The sequence below is a fragment of the Centroberyx affinis genome, unplaced genomic scaffold (genome assembly GCF_046629955.1).
Source record: "Centroberyx affinis isolate AG114_WGS23_722 - 3 ecotype Tasmania unplaced genomic scaffold, CSIRO-AGI_Caff_v1 ptg002836l_1, whole genome shotgun sequence".
In the NCBI taxonomy this organism is placed as follows: Eukaryota; Metazoa; Chordata; class Actinopteri; order Beryciformes; family Berycidae; genus Centroberyx; species Centroberyx affinis.
In genome coordinates, this window is record NW_027280978.1 from 7,501 (window position 1) to 24,418 (window position 16,918).

Genomic DNA, 16,918 nt, shown 5'->3' on the forward strand with positions numbered 1-16,918 from the left:
GATGTTTTATTGAAGCTTCAGATTTCCCCACATTTTGTAAAAATATTTTTCTCTATGAATCCTGAGGTCCAGTTCCATGAAGCTGAGGAACACAGAGACACTTCATGTAGTTTTGACCAGTGAAAGATTTTAATCTACTGAACTAACAGTATCTTTTTAAAATGAATTTTGAGTCAGTCTGATTCATGCTAGAATGCATAAAATAAACATGTTGTTATAATGTTATAATGATTTTTATGAATGAAGACATCCATTTTGGTTGGTTATTACATAATGCACCATATTATTACATTTTCATCAAAAAAAAAAAGTGCAACTCCCGTATTTTGTAATAACCAAGCATTACAATATGTGATAATTTATTACAAAATGCGGGGAAATTTATGACATATTGCGTTCAGGCTGTGTATTACAAAATGTGGCAGATTATTACAAAATGTGGGTGTTATTACATAATGAAGTGAAAATGTATTACATTTTGTTGAGTTATTACATATTGTGGTGTTATTACATATTGCAGTGTTATTACATATTGAATATTGTGGTGTTATTACATATTGCGGTGTTACAGGACCCAAACATTGCGGGGGCAAAACAAAACAAAACGTCTTTGGGAGATGTCTCTTTGGTATGTTGTGATGAAACTGCTTCATCAGAAACAACAACAGTAAGCTGTTGTTGTTTCTGATGGATCAGAACAGAACTTCTGTTCAGAACATAAACCTGAGGTGGATTCTGTGTTTCATATGTCAGAAACTTTTATTCTGACTCCAGACTGTGGAGCGTAAACATGACATCATCCTTTTATTCAGCGCTCATGTAAACACTTTCATTCACAATGAAAAAATATGGATCATGTGACCACAGCTGATACAGAACAGTATGAAAACACATGTGACACAAAAACCTCTAGATTTTAAAATGGTGAACAAAGACCTGCAGGTGGTGACTGTTGTTGTTTTGTTGTGTTTTGGAAATTACTTTTTTATTTCTTATGAATGAAGTGATGAGTTTCAGGTAAAAAAAACAAAGAAAATCTGCTTGTCTGACTGAACCAAGCTGCAGCTCCTCAGAGGATCTGGTCTGGTTCATCTGGTTCATCTGGTTCATGTGGTTCTTGTGGTTCATGTGGTTCTTGTGGTTCATGTGGTCTGTGTGTCCTGCAGGGAGCACCTGTCGCTGGGCGGGATCTCCTGGTGGATCCGCTGCTTCATCATCAACTGCATCCTCTTCCTCCTGCTCTTCTTCCTCACCACGCCGGCCATCATCATCTCCACCATGGACAAGTTCAACGTCACCAAGCCTGTGGAGTATCTCAACGTAAGAACCAGGAACACTTTTACACAATAATAATAATAATAATAATAATAATAATAATGATAATGAACTTTCTTTACAGAGCATTTTTCTTTTCAAAGTGCTTTACAGGAATAAAACAAACAACAATAAAAATGGAATGAGAATAAAATAAACAACAGAGCAGCAAGAAGGTTCATGGAGGAAAGGCTGTGAAAGAGTTTATAAACCAGAGTGTTGTCAGTGAAGTCAGAAGGCTGCAGAATCAGTTGGAAAATTGTTAAAAAGTCAGTCCTGACTGCTGATCCAGGACCAGGCGGAGGGAACCTGAGCGAAGCCTGAAGCCTGAAGCCTGGAGCCTGAAGCCTGAAGCCTGAAGCCTGGAGCCTGGAGCCTGGAGCCTGGAGCCTGGAGCCTGGAGCCTGGAGCCTGGAGCCTGAAGCCTGGAGCCTGGAGCCTGGAGCCTGAAGCCTGGAGCCTGAAGCCTGGAGCCTGGAGCCTGGAGCCTGGAGCCTGGAGCCTGGAGCCTGGAGCCTGGAGCCTGGAGCCTGGAGCCTGAAGTCTTCACTGTCACATCTGACTTTCTCCTCACAGCTGTGTTGGAACATTTTGAAGCAGGAGAAAAGAAAAGAGCTTAAACACATCTGAGCATCACAGTTCATATCAGAGTCTTACTGAGGAGGAAGTTATTTTATGTGATGACACGTGATGTTGATCCACGAGGAAACTAAACTGTTCTTTACTTTCTTCAGTCTCCATCCCCGTCCCTCAGCCTCAGTAAGGCTGGGTGTTGACAGGACCTGACCATATGATTGTATCATGATACATTGCAATACTCTACATAATTTACTGAAAATGTAAAAATGGAGCTGAAAATCCACCTTGCTGTGAGCCACCTGGTGTCTAATATGTAAATCACATTATATTGATAACTCAGCGGACAAACTGAGTCAAAACTATTTAATTCAAAGGGATTTGAGGAAAATTTAAGGACATTTTAAATCCGTTTAAAACATGAATAATTTTTTTAACCCTCTAGACCCCAGGAGAACTCAGGAATGTTGCTGCAGTTCAGTGGGAGTTTTCACACTGAGAACCTGACCACCTCAGCTGCCTGTGCCTCCGGGTTACAGACCGCTAATATCAGCTGTTTTCCTCCGTCCCACCGGTCCCACCACATCAAACCACATCAAACCACATCAAACCACATCAAACCACATCAAACCACATCAGAACAGGAAGGAAAGCCCGCCTCCTGCTTGATTTGATTGGCTGCCTGGCCCAAATGTGACATTGACGAGCGGAGCGACTCCGCCTTGTGCTGAAAAGTTGAGAATATTTAAACTTTTATGTCGCCTGAAAACCGCCAGAAAAACGTGACGAGCGTCTCCAGAGAAGAGCGTCAGGCGCCGAGCCGCAGGAAGACAAAACGTCTCGGTGTGATCCCCCAGGCTGAGTCCATGAGTCCATGAGTCCATGAGTCCATGAGTCCATGAGTCCATGAGTCCATGAGTCCATGAGGCCATGAGTCCATGAGTCCATGAGTCCATGAGTCCATGAGTCCATGAGGCCATGAGTCCATGAGGCCATGAGTCCATGAGTCCATGAGGCCATGAGTCCATGAGGCCATGAGGCCATGAGGCCATGAGGCCATGAGTCCATGAGTCCATGAGTCCATGAGGCCATGAGGCCATGAGGCCATGAGTCCATGAGGCCATGAGGCGTTTCTTTCTGAGCACCAGCCTCTTTTTTCAGTTGTTCCCGGTGAGGAGAGAGCGTATGGAGAGAGCGTACGAGGAGAGAGCGTATGAGGAGAGAGCGTATGGAGAGAGCGTATGGAGAGAGCGTACGAGGAGAGAGCGTATGAGGAGAGAGCGTATGGAGAGAGCGTACGAGGAGAGAGCGTATGAGGAGAGAGCGTATGGAGAGAGCGTATGGAGAGAGCGTACGAGGAGAGAGCGTATGAGGAGAGAGCGTATGGAGAGAGAGACAGAGTTGCACTCAGCCTCTTTCTTCAGAACGCTCGAACTTCTTTGTTCAGCTGCTCTGAAGCTTCTAGTTGAAAATCGCTGAACTTTTCAGTTTTGTTTTTTTTTCAGTTGTTTTTCCAGTTTGAAATCCGGCGGCCCGACGAGCGAAAGCGTTCGTCCAATCGGGTGCAGCCAGGAAGTGTTTATCTGATGGTCTGTAGTCATGGAGGAGAAACTCACGGCCGATCAGGCGTCAGATACCGGGAAGCAGAGTCCAGGTTCAGGTCCTGCCCGATGACGCTGAGCTGATCCTCCTCCATGTTCTGATCCGGTTCTTCTCCTCCTTCAGCTGGTTGGTTTCTCCAGGTGAACGATGACCTTTGACCTCTGGCGGCTCCAAATAACGGCAGCGAGAGTCTCAGTCCTCCAACAAGAGAACCGACACTCCGACTACAGGGAACCACCTGAAACACAAGGGATTATGGGTAGAAGGAGACGGAAAGCCGAGCAGAACAAAATGAAGTCTGGACCGATGCTCGTATTCAGCTGTTTCTTCTTCATGTGTTCTGAACTGGTGTGAACACCACAGAAGAAGAGACTGACGAGCCGTCATGTTAGATAAAGTGACAGGAAGCGGCAGGATGACAGGTTCAAACTCCGTCCAATCAACGAGCTGCGTGTGAGTCATGTGACGTCTGTTCCCAGGCCGGCTGTGATTGGTCAGAGTGGATTAAAGTGAACTTTGTGTTTTCTGCAGAATCCCATCGTCACGCAGTTCTTCCCCACCCTGCTGCTCTGGGCCTTCTCCGCCCTGCTGCCCACCATCGTCTACTACTCCGCCTTCTTCGAAGCTCATTGGACCAGGTACAGTGTGACATCACATCCTGTCTCCTCTTCCTCTGCTCTCTTTAAAATGTCTCATCTTGTCTAAAAGCTTCTGCCTTTCCTCCCTCTGCTCTTCTGTCTTTCCTTCACTTCTCTCCCATCATGCCTCTGGGCTCAGGAGCATGTGATCCATCTGACCTCTGACCTCCTTGGTTTTGTTTCTGTAATGTACAGAAACTGAATCTTATTCTACAGTTGAGTTCAGTGGAGTTTCTCTGGAAAGAGAATTAGCTGAATAAATAATGTTTAGATGTAAAATATTCTCAGTTTGTCATAGTTGAGAAGTTCTGATGATCATGATGATAACTTCTGAATCATATTCAGCACAGTGCAGCACAGGCCGATATGCAAAATGTAATATCATGATATATTGTGTGGCGTTTTATTTATTTATTTATTATTATTATTTTTTTCTTCTAAATCTAATTTCTAGTTCTAGAGGAGCCACCTGAAATAAAATGACACGTTTCACCACAACTATGATTATTTTAGTTTTTTACTGTCTTGCCACCAGTAGATTGTAGGTTTGTAAGTTTAAAAGTTGCACAGTTGTGATCTAAGCAACACAAGGTGATAATATCGAATATCGCAATATTCACTATTATCAAATATCGACCCGAGCCGAGTGCAGTGGAAAAACTTTATTAACAGTCAGTGGAAAAGGAGGAACTGTAACTTTCAGCGTGTGTGTGTGTGTGTGTGTGTGTGTGTGTGTGTGTGTGTGTGTGTGTGTTTGTGTGTGTGTGTGTGTGTGTGTGTGCCTGTGTGTGTGTGTGTGTGTGTGTGTGTGTGTGTGTGCCTGTGTGTGTGTGTGTGTGTGTGTGTGCCTGTGTGTGCCTGTGTGTGCCTGTGTGTGTGTGTGTGTGCCTGTGTGTGCCTGTGTGTGCCTGTGTGTGCCTGTGTGTGTGTGTGTGTGTGTGTGTGTGTGTGTGTGTGTGTGTGTGTGTGCCTGTGTGTGTGTGTGTGTGTGTGTGTGTGTGTGCAGGTCGGGGGAGAACAGGACCACGATGCACAAATGCTACACCTTCCTCATCTTCATGGTTCTGCTGCTGCCGTCGCTCGGCCTGAGCAGGTGAGAACCAACCAGCAGAATCAGTAGAATCAGTAGAATTAATAAAATCTGTAAAATCAGTAGAACCAGTAGAATCAATAGAATCAGTAGAATCAATAGAAACCGTAAAATCAGTAGAATCCGTAAAATCAGTAGAGTCAATAGAATCAGTAGAATCAATAGAATCAGTAGAATCAATAGAAACTGTAAAATCAGTAGAATCCGTAAAATCAGTAGTCAATAGAATCAGTAATAGAATCTGTAAAATCAGTAGAATCAATAGAATCAGTAATAGAATCTGTAAAATCAGTAGAATCAATAGAATCAGTAGAATCTGTAAAACCAGTAGAGTCAATAGAATCAGTAGAATCAGTAGAATCCGTAAAATGAGTAGAATCAATAAAATCAGTAGAATCAATAGAATCAGTAGAATCAATAAAATCAGTAGAATCAATAGAATCAGTAGAATCAATAAAATCAGTAGAATCCGTAAAATCAATAGAATCAATAGAGTCAGTAGAATCGGTAAAATCAGTAGAATCAATAGAATCAGTAAAATCAGTAGAATCCGTAAAATCAGTAGTCAGTAGAATCAGTAATAGAATCTGTAAAATCAGTAGAATCAATAGAATCAGTAATAGAATCTGTAAAATCAGTAGAATCAATAGAATCAGTAATAGAATCTGTAAAATCAGTAGAGTCAGTAGAATCCGTAAAATCAGTAGAATCAATAAAATCAGTAGAATCAATAGAATCAGTAGAATCAATAGAATCAGTAGAATCAATAAAATCAGTAGAATCCGTAAAATCAATAGAATCAATAGAGTCAGTAGAATCGGTAAAATCAGTAGAATCAATAGAATCAGTAAAATCAGTAGATTCAGTAAAATCAGTAGAATCAATAGAATCAGTAGAATCAGCTTTTTACTGGCAGAACGTGTTCAGATGTTCACACTGTTCTGTATGAGTTTCAGGTTTTCTTGAAACTCCTGTAACTCCATAATGTTTTAACAGAGTTCATATTAATGCTGACCGTGTGTCTGTGAAGACAGGTGTGTTGACAGAGAAATGTTTCCTGATTAATGCATTCATTAGCTTAATTAACAACGTCATTAGCATACCTGGTCATGTTGAGTGTCATGGTGAAGGATCGTGTGTCTGGATGGATGAAGATCTGTTCTGCAGAGTGAACCGACACACAGACAGAACAAAACATCTCTGCTCTCCACGGTTTTTACAGAAAAGACGAAGCAGCTGTTTGTTCGTCTCATGAAATATTTCTCTCCTGTTTTCCAGTCTGGATGTTTTCTTCCGCTGGCTGTTTGACAAGAAGTTCCTGGCTGATGCCGCCGTCAGGTTTGAGTGAGTCCAGCAGTTTACTGTTATCCTGCACAGCTCATGACACTGTGATCCATACTTATACTTTCTCTCAAGTTTTTCACTCATAAATTCTACACTGCAAGAAATGACGAGCTGTCCAGTGCTTTTCTCTTGTTTCCAGACCTGTCAGCTTTCATCATGTTTTTAGTCAAATTCTGTTGTACGCAGCAAGCTGAGAAACAAACGTGTTCCAGCCGAAGCCTTCATCAGAGTTTCCACCCCATGGGGGACTGACCCATATTTATAGACAATACCCAATATCCATAAATTAGCAACCGTGTGATAAATTGAGATAAACAATAACAATATAATATAGAATCGCAAATATACAGAGCAAAGACAATATACAACAACAAAATACATTAGAAGATAATAGAAAAAGATGAAGAGAGATAAAAAATCCACAAGAGCTCCTGAATTCAGAAACGCCCACTTTACAAAAAACTATTCAGCAGTGATTCTTCATTGAGAGCCTTGGACACTCTGTCTGTGGAGTGGATCCAGTCTGTCAGCCCCCCTCCTTAAAGGTTTTCCCACCTCCACCCCTTGGAATCTCAGTCTGCAAACGTCATGGCCAGTGGCAATAAACAATAAACAATAAACTTTTGTAATGTATTTGGTTGTGCGGACATCCCTCCTTTTCCTTTTTTTGAATCTACATGCATAAGAGTCTGCACCCTAAAGACAACAAGAGGTGTTTGGAGTTGTATAATTTGCGGCTTTCAGTAAATTTCACTTGATTCAGCCAATATGACTTTATAGACAATATGACTTCTGTCAAGAAATCATCATGAAACAATGAAGAAAATCAGGAAACAAGAAACTTTCTCCAAGACAATTTCACTTTTACCAAGAAAATGAAACAAGTTACATTCTCCTTGGAAAAGTCTAACTTGTTGAAACCGGTAAAATTATCTGCCAGATGATTTGAATTTGAATTTTACTAAAAAAAAATCCTAAAATAATCTTGATAAGTCTGAAGACAAGAGAAAATAGCTGAACCAGTCTGTCAGGTCTGTCAGTGTGTTTAACATATTTAACATATTCTGGTGTTTATATCCCCGTCTGTTCTGATTGGGTCAGAGACGCATCAGCTGCTCTTTGCTGCTGCAGCTCAGTTTCTCTTCAGGAGTCAATAGTTTAGTTTGATCTTCTCTCAAGCCGGTCCGGTCCGGTCCGGTCTGTTCTGGTCTGTTCTGGTCTGGTCTTGTCCGGTCCGGTCCGGGACATTAAACCTTTAGAGACTGCAGTGTAACGTGTGCTGGTTCTCCAGATGCGTGTTCCTCCCGGACAACGGAGCGTTCTTCGTGAACTACGTCATCGCCTCGGCGTTCATCGGGAACGCCATGGACCTGCTGCGGATCCCCGGCCTGCTGATGTACATGATCCGCCTCTGCCTGGCTCGCTCCGCCGCAGACCGCCGCAACGTCAAGAGGGTGAGCGGGATCCACGCTCATGATGACACAGCGTTTTACTTCACAGAACTTTACTGTCACGTTTTTATTCAGATCACTTTCTAAGGTTAAAAGCTTTAACCATCATAAAAGCAACATCAACAGCACCACACGATAAAAGGATTACTGGGTAGAAACAATAGAGTAAATAAATATATAAGTGAAAAAATAACTCCTAAGTCCTTGTTGCAGGTGTAGATGCACAGAATGGTGAATTGTGACAACAAATAGTGATTTTTATTTTCCTTTTTCAGGCTGTTTTACTTAATAATGTTTTACTTAATACTTAATAACAATGACTTAATTTGTATAAACAGTCAAACGAAAGCAAATGTCAAACTCGGAAAAATAAATTCAAACAAGATAAAAAGTAGTAACAGAAGGTAAGTAGTGAAATGAACAGGATAAAAACACATAGGGACTCTGTAAAGATCAGTTTTAAGAAGTGATTTAAAAAACGACAGTGACATCTCTCTCTCTCTCTTTCTCTCTCTGTCTCTCTCTCTCTGTCTCTCTCTCTCTCTCTCTCTCTCTCTCTCTCCCTCTCTCTCCCTTTGTCTCTCTCTCTCTCTCTCTCTCTCTGTCTGCCCCCCCCCCCCCCCCCCCCAACAGCACCAGGCCTATGAGTTCCAGTTTGGAGCAGCCTATGCCTGGATGATGAATGTCTTCACAGTAGTGATGGCTTACAGCATCACCTGTCCCATCATCGTCCCCTTCGGTGAGTTCAGCTGGACCGGACCAGTACACACTGATACTGCACCAATACTGCACTGGTACTGCACTGGTACTGCACTGGTACTGCACCGGTACTGCACCGATACTGCACCGGTACTACACTGGTACTACACTGGTACTGCACCGGTACTGCACCGATACTGCACCGGTACTACACTGGTACTACACTGGTACTGTACTGGTACTACACTGCTACTGCACTGCTACTGCACTGGTACTGCACCGGTACTGCACCGATACTGCACCGGTACTACACTGGTACTGCACAGGTACTGCACTGGTACTGTACTGGTACTGCACTGGTACTACACTGGTACTGCACTGGTACTACAGATGTATTTTGGTCTGTGTGGAGCAGCAGCTCACCTCCTGGTCTCCCTCAGGTCTGATGTACATGCTGCTGAAGCACCTGGTGGACCGATACAACATGTACTACGCCTACCTGCCATCCAAACTGGACAAGAAGATCCACTCTGGAGCCGTGACCCAGGTGGTGGCAGCGCCCATCCTCTGCCTCTTCTGGCTGCTCTTCTTCTCCACCGTGCGCACAGGTACGACCCCGACCCCGACCTTGACCCCGACCCCGACCCTGACCTTGACCCCGACCCCGACCCCGACCCCTGACACTCACACTCTGACGTCGACTTCATAATGAAGTTCTCTGGACAGAGAAGTAAGAACACAAACAAACATTTAAAACAAGGAAACAACAAAAGAGACAAAAACAATGAAGGTAAAATAATAACAGATAAGTAAAATACTCTACAAACCAGTAATCCCTTAAAATCCCCTTACATTTACATTAATTCACCCCTTAATTCATGCAAAATCCCCTTAAAATGAGTTAAGGGAGTTATTAATGGAGGAGACCCATCAAAACCTCCTTAAACTCTCCTTAATGTTTGACTGTTTACTTTCTAATTTAATGTAACATTCCGGGAGACGGGAACTTTTCTATTAATAACTCATTAATAACTCATTAATAACCTGTAAACCTGCACAAAAGACATGAAAAATCCCTTAATTTCTAGAGTCTCTGTGAACCAGCCCATGAATAAATCCCTTATAAACCCATGATACTAACCTTACTTTATTAAAGATGTTATTTTTAATGGATAATTAATGTTTATGTGATGAGAAATTAAGGACATTTCAATAATATATATATCAGGGAAAGCATTTTTTTTGGGTTGAAATTAATTAATCTTCACCTCATCTCCTCATGTTCACCTCATCTTCTCCTCATCTCCTCATCTTCTTATGTTCACCTCATCTTCTTATGTTCACCTCACATTATCCTCATGCTCTCATGTTCTCTTCATGTTCTCCTCATGTTCACCTAATCTTCTCCTCATCTTTTCCTCACATTCACGTCACATTCTCCTCATGTTCTCCTCATATTCACCTCATCATCTCCCCATGTTCTCCTCATCTTCTAATTTTCACCTCATCTCCTCCTCATGTTCTCCCTATGTTCTCCTTACATTCACCTCATGTTTTCCTCATGTTCTCCTTATGTTCACCTCACATTCTCCTCATGCTCTCATGCTCTCCTCATGTTCACCTCATGTTCTCCTTATGTTCACCTCACATTCTCCTCATGCTCTCCTCATGTTCACCTCATGTTCTCCTTATGTTCACCGCACATTCTCCTCATGCTCTCATGTTCTCCTCATGTTCACCTCATCTTCTCCTCATGTTCTCTTCATGTTCTCCTCATGTTCCCTTCATGTTTTCCTCATGTTCACCTAATCTCCTAATCTTCTCCTCATGTTCACCTAATCTTCTCCTAATCTTCTCCTCATATTCTCTTCATGTTCTCCTCATGTTCTCCTCATATTCACTTCCTCTTCTCCTCATGTTCTCCTCATATTCTTGTCATGTTCTCATGTTCTCGTCATGTTCTCCTCATGCTCTCATGTTCTCCTTATGTTCTCCTCATATTCTCCTTGTGATCTCTTCATGTTCTCCCCATGTTCTCCTCATGCTCTCCTCATGTTCCCCTAATGCCCTCCTCATGCCCTCCTCATGCTCTCCTCATGTTCGCTTGGTTTTCCTCCCACAGTCCAAACACAGGCAGGTCAGGTGGATTGTTGACTCTAAATTGCCCAAAAGCCTGAATGTGAGCGTGTGACTGCGATGGACTGGCATCCTGGTCAGGGTGTTTCCCTGCTTTCCGTCCAGTGCATGCTGGGATAGGCTCCAGGCCGCCGTGACCCTGAGTAGGAATAATGGATGGATGGATGGAGTTGGTCGGGATCCAGTGTCATCATGAGGCAAACAGACACCAATATGAACAAATTCAACTCTACTTTGAGAAAAGATTTTATTTATGCTTTTCTTTCCTTAAAAGGCCTGAGGCAGCGGTCACTCTGACCGACTGATGACGCTCCGTCCGTCAGATTTCCATCCGTTTGATTGACAGAAAGTTCAACCAGCTGAACTTTTTCTGAATGGACGGATTAGTCAGCGTCCGTTCAGCCAATCAGATCGTTCCTACGTTTGTTCTGTAGAAACTAGCGGCGAACACAGAGATCAAACAGAGAAAGCCTGGTGGAGGTTTTCAGATCAGTTTCTGATTGAGTTTATACTGTAGAGTCTGTTTCTTCATTATGAGCAAAGCTTCCTGTTCTTCTGCCTCGCCGCCATGTTGACGCTCAGAACAAACCAACACACACATCTATCATCAATAATTCTGTCTAACCCTAACCCTAACCCTCTGATCAGTGTGGCCGCCGCCTTGAACTCATTTCCATCAGTTGAAACTACTGTGATGTAACTGTGATGTTTCATGAAGTTTAATGTCAGCCTGAACAGGAGATTAACTACATGAAAGGTAAACTAGTTCAGCTGGTTCCCCTCCTCTACATGCTGGACAGGACAGAATGTTTTGAACCTGTGACCTTTGGACCACGGGACGCTCCGCTCCTCTCCGCAGTTTCCCATGTAGCTCCATGCTAGCTGCTAACGGCTAATCCCCTCCCAGGTTTCAAGACGCCGACCTCCATGTTCACCCTGGTGGTGCTGATCGTCACCATCGTGGTTTGTCTCTCGCACGTCTGCTTCGGACACTTCAAGTACCTCAGCGCTCACAACTACAAGGTACTTTCATTATTACATTGATTTGTAATTAAAGGTGTTATGTGGAGCATTTTAACATCAATCTGCCATTATCATATTAATCTTGGTCTCTTGGTCTAATAACTGCAAACCAATGAGAGTGAAGTCGATTGGTCGCCTCTATCTCATACCAGCTGTATTGTTAGTTCTAGTGTTTCTCCACATTAAGACTACATTTCCCATAAGCCCCGTTGCCTTCTGACATTTGGAAGAGAAGCTCACATTTTTTCTGTAATGGGAGTTGGAAACGACCTCCTGTTTGTTGTGCTCTTGATCGTATCGTATCTTACATGACAGGAGAAGTTTCCCCAAGGGGATCAATAAAGTGCTATCTTATCTTATCTTATCTTATCTTATCTTATCTTATCTTATCTTATCTTATCTTATCTTAAGTTTAGGCCCTTGGCTTTCTGAAATCATCTCTCTAACCCAGTTTATCTGTCTTCTCTCTCTCAGATTGACACCAAGGAGAACGATGTGGATGGAGTAGAAAATGGACGCCCCGCTCGTCCCTCCTCCTCCCCCACTAATAAATCTCAGGTATGTGGATCAGGAGCGAACCACATTACAGAAAAGTTCATGATCAAGAATAAATGGAGAGTTTGTCTCCCCATTTGAAAAAAGTGACACCTGTGGCGACATGACTGACATCAGTTATGATGTGATTACACACTTCTCACAGACAGAGTGTGGAGGCGATCTGTTCGCATCAGGAAACCTGGTCTGGTGTGTGACAGGTGTGTTCACACTGCGAGCGACTGTGGGCGGAGCCAAAGGCTCTGTAGCGGTCTGCAGCTGCAAAGTGTTGAACAGGCAATCGTATTTTTTGTTGCTTTGGTTTTGCCTGTCATAACGTTATGCCGTCTGAATGAGTGAACAAAGCTAGATAGCAAGCGCTAATTAGGTAGCTTTAATTGAAGAAAAAACAAAACAAAACAATAAATTTACCTTTACATGGCTGTAATCAGCCTTCTCCTGTTGTTCTTGAAACAAAATCACATCAGTAGAGAAACAAGGAAGCACAGAAATCAGAAATCTGAAAAGCTTGTTGAGCGTCGCTCAGCTCAGGAGGAAGAGACTGGACGGACCTGACATGACGAGTTGCTCGCAGTGTGAACTCCGTGAGCTTTTATCAGACTGACTCCCTGTGTGTCGACCCTGTGTGTCGACCCTGTGTGTCGACCCTGTGTGTTAACCCTGTGTGTCGACCCTGTGTGTTAACTCGGTGTGTTAACTCGGTGTGTTAACCCTGTGTGTTCTGGCTCCACAGCAGCAGCAGCAGCAGATGTACATCGCTCAGGTTCTCCAGGACCCAAACTCGGACGAGCCGGGCGGCGGCAGCGGCGAGGAGGACCGAGGCTCCTCCCAGGACGAGGAGATGCTGAACGGAGGAAACAGCATCAACGAGGCCGACTTCCAGTCGGGGGAGGACAGTCTGATCGCCAACGAGGTTCACCAGTAGCCGGAGGAGGGGGGGTCGGGGGGGTCGGGGGGGTGAAGCACATGCTGTCAGCAGGAGGCATCTCACATCTACACAACAGTCATACAATAGAACTAACTGGAAAACCGGTACACACACACACTGTAATGTAAAAGACTCTGATAGACATCCCAGACACACACACACACACACACACCTGACCTCAGTGGGTTCTGGAGCCTCAGACTGATCCAGATCTATCCGGTTGGCCCCTCCCCCTCCCAGCTCGGCGGCCCGACCCCGACCTTCGACCCCGGCCGGGTCGCCCTCATCACGTCCTGCACATCTGTGGAAACCATGGAGTCACTGGGATCGAACCTGTGACATACAAACTAACTCGTAGAAAGACACTGTACATAATCACAAAGCCAAAAGTTTTTCTTTCTTTTTGTTTTTGGGTGGGGGTTGAAACTTCGTGCCTGGGTCGGGTTTCAGTTTCGTCTCTGTCCGTCTCTCTCGTGTCTTGACTCCTGATCCCATGATGGGTTTCCGGGACTCGACCTGGCGCTTCGGCTTCAGGCTCGGCCCGGTGGAAGTCGACGCTTCAAGCACACGCGCTCCGAAAGAAAGAAAGAACCGTTCTCCAACATCAGAATGCAAAGCAACCCCCGAATTCACCAACCGCTCGCTCTCATAGTCGTAGAAGCCTCGCTCGCCCAGACGGATCGCAGTCTCCCTTCCCCCGTTTGCTCTGATAACAAGTTTTCTTCTGCAACTCGTGTCTTTGGCGTCGAGATGTACGATGAGTTCAAAGGTCTTGGATCAGGCTCTTCATCTCACGCTGGCGCTGGTTTGTTGGAAGCATCACCCTGACTCTTTTTGATCAGCCACGCATTCGCTGCACGTTTTTAAAAAGTGCTGCGTGGATAAACGTTGACGCCGCCGTCTCTGAGCGATGTCGGTTGTTGCAGAACCGTCAGCAGCCAGTGAACTCGCCAGATTTCCTCCCAGTCTCTGCAGCACATCTCCTACCTGCTAGACGAGTAGAGTCATCGCTGCTGCCGCTTTGCATTCTGGACCATTTCCACGTCAAACGGACCGCTCCTCGAGGCTGAGCTGTCGGACGCAGAGGCAAGCCGCTGACATAACGATGCTCTTTTTTCTTTTCTTGTTTTGATTTCACCTCTACTACCTTAAAACATGAATATGTACACCTGAAAAGGGAATAGGGATTTTTGTGTGTATGTAGGTTTAGTAGGCAAAACTCGAATTCATCAAGAGAATATTATGGAGAACTCTGACAATTCCAGCAGTAGTTCAGTAGTTTGAGCTTGAGTAGATCCGGGAAGAGCAGCGCTTTTCATTCCACAGTCTACCTTCAACACCTGAAGTTGTCAGGACTCTCAAGGGAAAATGTTTGTTTCGTCTGTGTTTTAAAGTGCGCACTGTGTGTCCAGTAGCTTATTGTACACCAACCTCCACCATGAAGGATTCAAAACATTACCAACTAACCAAAACACCAGTGGGAAGACATGTTGCTACTTTTCAAATCAGTGTCTTTCAATTACAAACTTGGTCCACAATAGAATTAGGCAAATTAAATGCTTTCCTTCACTTTAGTATGAAAACGCTCATGTTCAACATATAAATCAAGTTCAAGTTCCACATCGTCTACAGATGGAGCCATGAAACAAGTCCCTCTTGTCACTGCATCATTACTGCACTGCAAGCCTAAACCTAACAGGAATATATTGAAAAATTCAAATTTGATCTCTTTTCAGCAATATGAAGGCCACCAGCTGCTTGAGAAGCACAAGTTTTGTGATCCAATTCGCCTGTTCAGTTCAGTTCAGGAAGGAAGGAAAAGGCTTTGGTTTCCACTGCAGTGCTAAAGCAGAAGAGAAGCAGGATGGAGGGACTTCAGGATGGAGCTGCTGCCTCTGTAGGTCGTTAACTACAGAAGTCACTTAGCTGTGAATCTCTTGGTGTCTGACTGCAGCCGGTCCTGATCTTCTGAAGTGAAGCTGTGAAAGAGAAAAGGCAGGCTGGATGCTGCGAAACCAGACCGGCTCAAACCCGAGGTCAGGCTTTACACATGTTCCCCTTAACCTCACCAAGACAGCAGGTGTTGTGTATTTGAAGTGGTTCTCACTTTGAAGAAAATATGGCTTTTGAGGCTCTTTGTTTCCTTAATTTCTTCACCATCAGTTCACACAGCTCCTGAAAGTCTCAGAGAAACGCGGCTGAAGCCGACCAGGCTGGCCTCCTTTCCATGTTTGTCGGCAGAAATGATGCCCCGCCATCACTGAGACACGACCAGAGCTGCAGCTGGCAGCCAGCGAGCTCAGATCGTCCATCGGACCGCAGGATGGTGATGTGGCTGCTGGCTGTCTGAACGCAGTCTTGATTAAAGGAACAGTTCACCCAAAAATGAAAATTCAGTCATTATCTACCATGCCAGGAGAAAATTGGGTAAAGTTTGTTAGTCCATACAACAGTCCCGGAGATCCCCGGAAGAAGAACATTGCAAATTTCTCCAAAACAACTGAAGCTGCAGGAGACCTGTCTTCAGACTTCAAAACAATAGAATAGAAAAATTTAAAAAAATAGAAAATAACTATAAAATGTCTCCATGCAGCTCTCACAGCATAATCCAAGTCTCCTGAAGCCAACAGATCCGTTTACACCATTATTTAGCTGAAATCGCCTCTAGCTGTTATTTCAAAATATGTCAAGTTTGCCACCCCGGCCTCGACAGGTAAGACTAGCTCCAATTAGCAGAAACAAGACTTCCGGTTTGGCCGTTTAACCTTCAAAATAAAAGCGTGAGATTTGAAAATAGGTAGAAATACTGTTTTAAACCAATTGCTTTGTATTTAATCGTCAAATTCAATAAGTGAGCACCCATATTAATGTTTGATGTCATAATAATAATGAAAAATGCCATACAATTTGCCATTTTTACCTAGAAACGCTGCATGTATTACACTGTGTAGAACACATACAGAACAGAGACTAAAGTGGACATCAAACATTCTTCCGGGGATCTCCGGGGCTGTTGTATGGAAGAACAAATTTTACCCGATTTTCTACTGGCATTGGGGTGAGTAGATAATGACTGAATTTTAATTTTTGGGTGAACTATTCCTTTACGTTCTCAGGATGTTTGGACAAACCCCAAACTCATGCAATGGTACGTTGTAATAGCTCAAAGAATCTCAATTCTTCTCAATGGTAATTTGAATTTATCAAGGAGGGTGTGTAAAGGCCTTTTGAGCCTCAAAAGTGACACTTGGTTTTAAACTGGATTATGTAGCCTTAGTAGAATCTAAGTGAGGATTGTTGTGTGATAAATATATCCAAACAGCTCCAAGAGCTAGCGACACTTCCTGGTTCTTAATCCCATCAACAGTTCGGTGCAGAGCAGCTTGTACTGTACGAAGGTGTGGAAGACACCATGTAGTTAGCTTAGGGCTATCGAGAAAGAGGATCCCATTTCTTTGCATCTCAAGAGATGCAGTCGAGGTGCAATCAGACGGGTAGGTGAGTTCGATGAGTTTGGTGAGTTCGATGAGTTTGGTGAGTTCAATGAGTTTGGTGAGTTCAA

The 16,918-nt window shown here is 43.8% G+C and overlaps 1 protein-coding gene across 1 annotated transcript in view; it reads left to right on the top strand.

Moving 5' to 3' along the window:
- The window catches only part of LOC139658117 (CSC1-like protein 2), a 21,688-nt gene extending 7,494 nt beyond the window's left edge, over positions 1-14,194 (top strand). The window contains exons 6-15 of the mRNA XM_071536157.1: positions 1,167-1,320; positions 4,024-4,130; positions 5,137-5,223; positions 6,499-6,564; positions 7,856-8,018; positions 8,649-8,754; positions 9,155-9,322; positions 11,758-11,873; positions 12,348-12,431; positions 13,174-14,194. Coding sequence (XP_071392258.1) covers positions 1,167-1,320; positions 4,024-4,130; positions 5,137-5,223; positions 6,499-6,564; positions 7,856-8,018; positions 8,649-8,754; positions 9,155-9,322; positions 11,758-11,873; positions 12,348-12,431; positions 13,174-13,353 — 1,231 coding nt within the window. The 3' untranslated portion in view covers positions 13,354-14,194. The remainder of the gene's footprint in view (positions 1-1,166; positions 1,321-4,023; positions 4,131-5,136; positions 5,224-6,498; positions 6,565-7,855; positions 8,019-8,648; positions 8,755-9,154; positions 9,323-11,757; positions 11,874-12,347; positions 12,432-13,173) is intronic.
- The last annotated feature ends 2,724 nt before the right edge of the window (positions 14,195-16,918 follow it).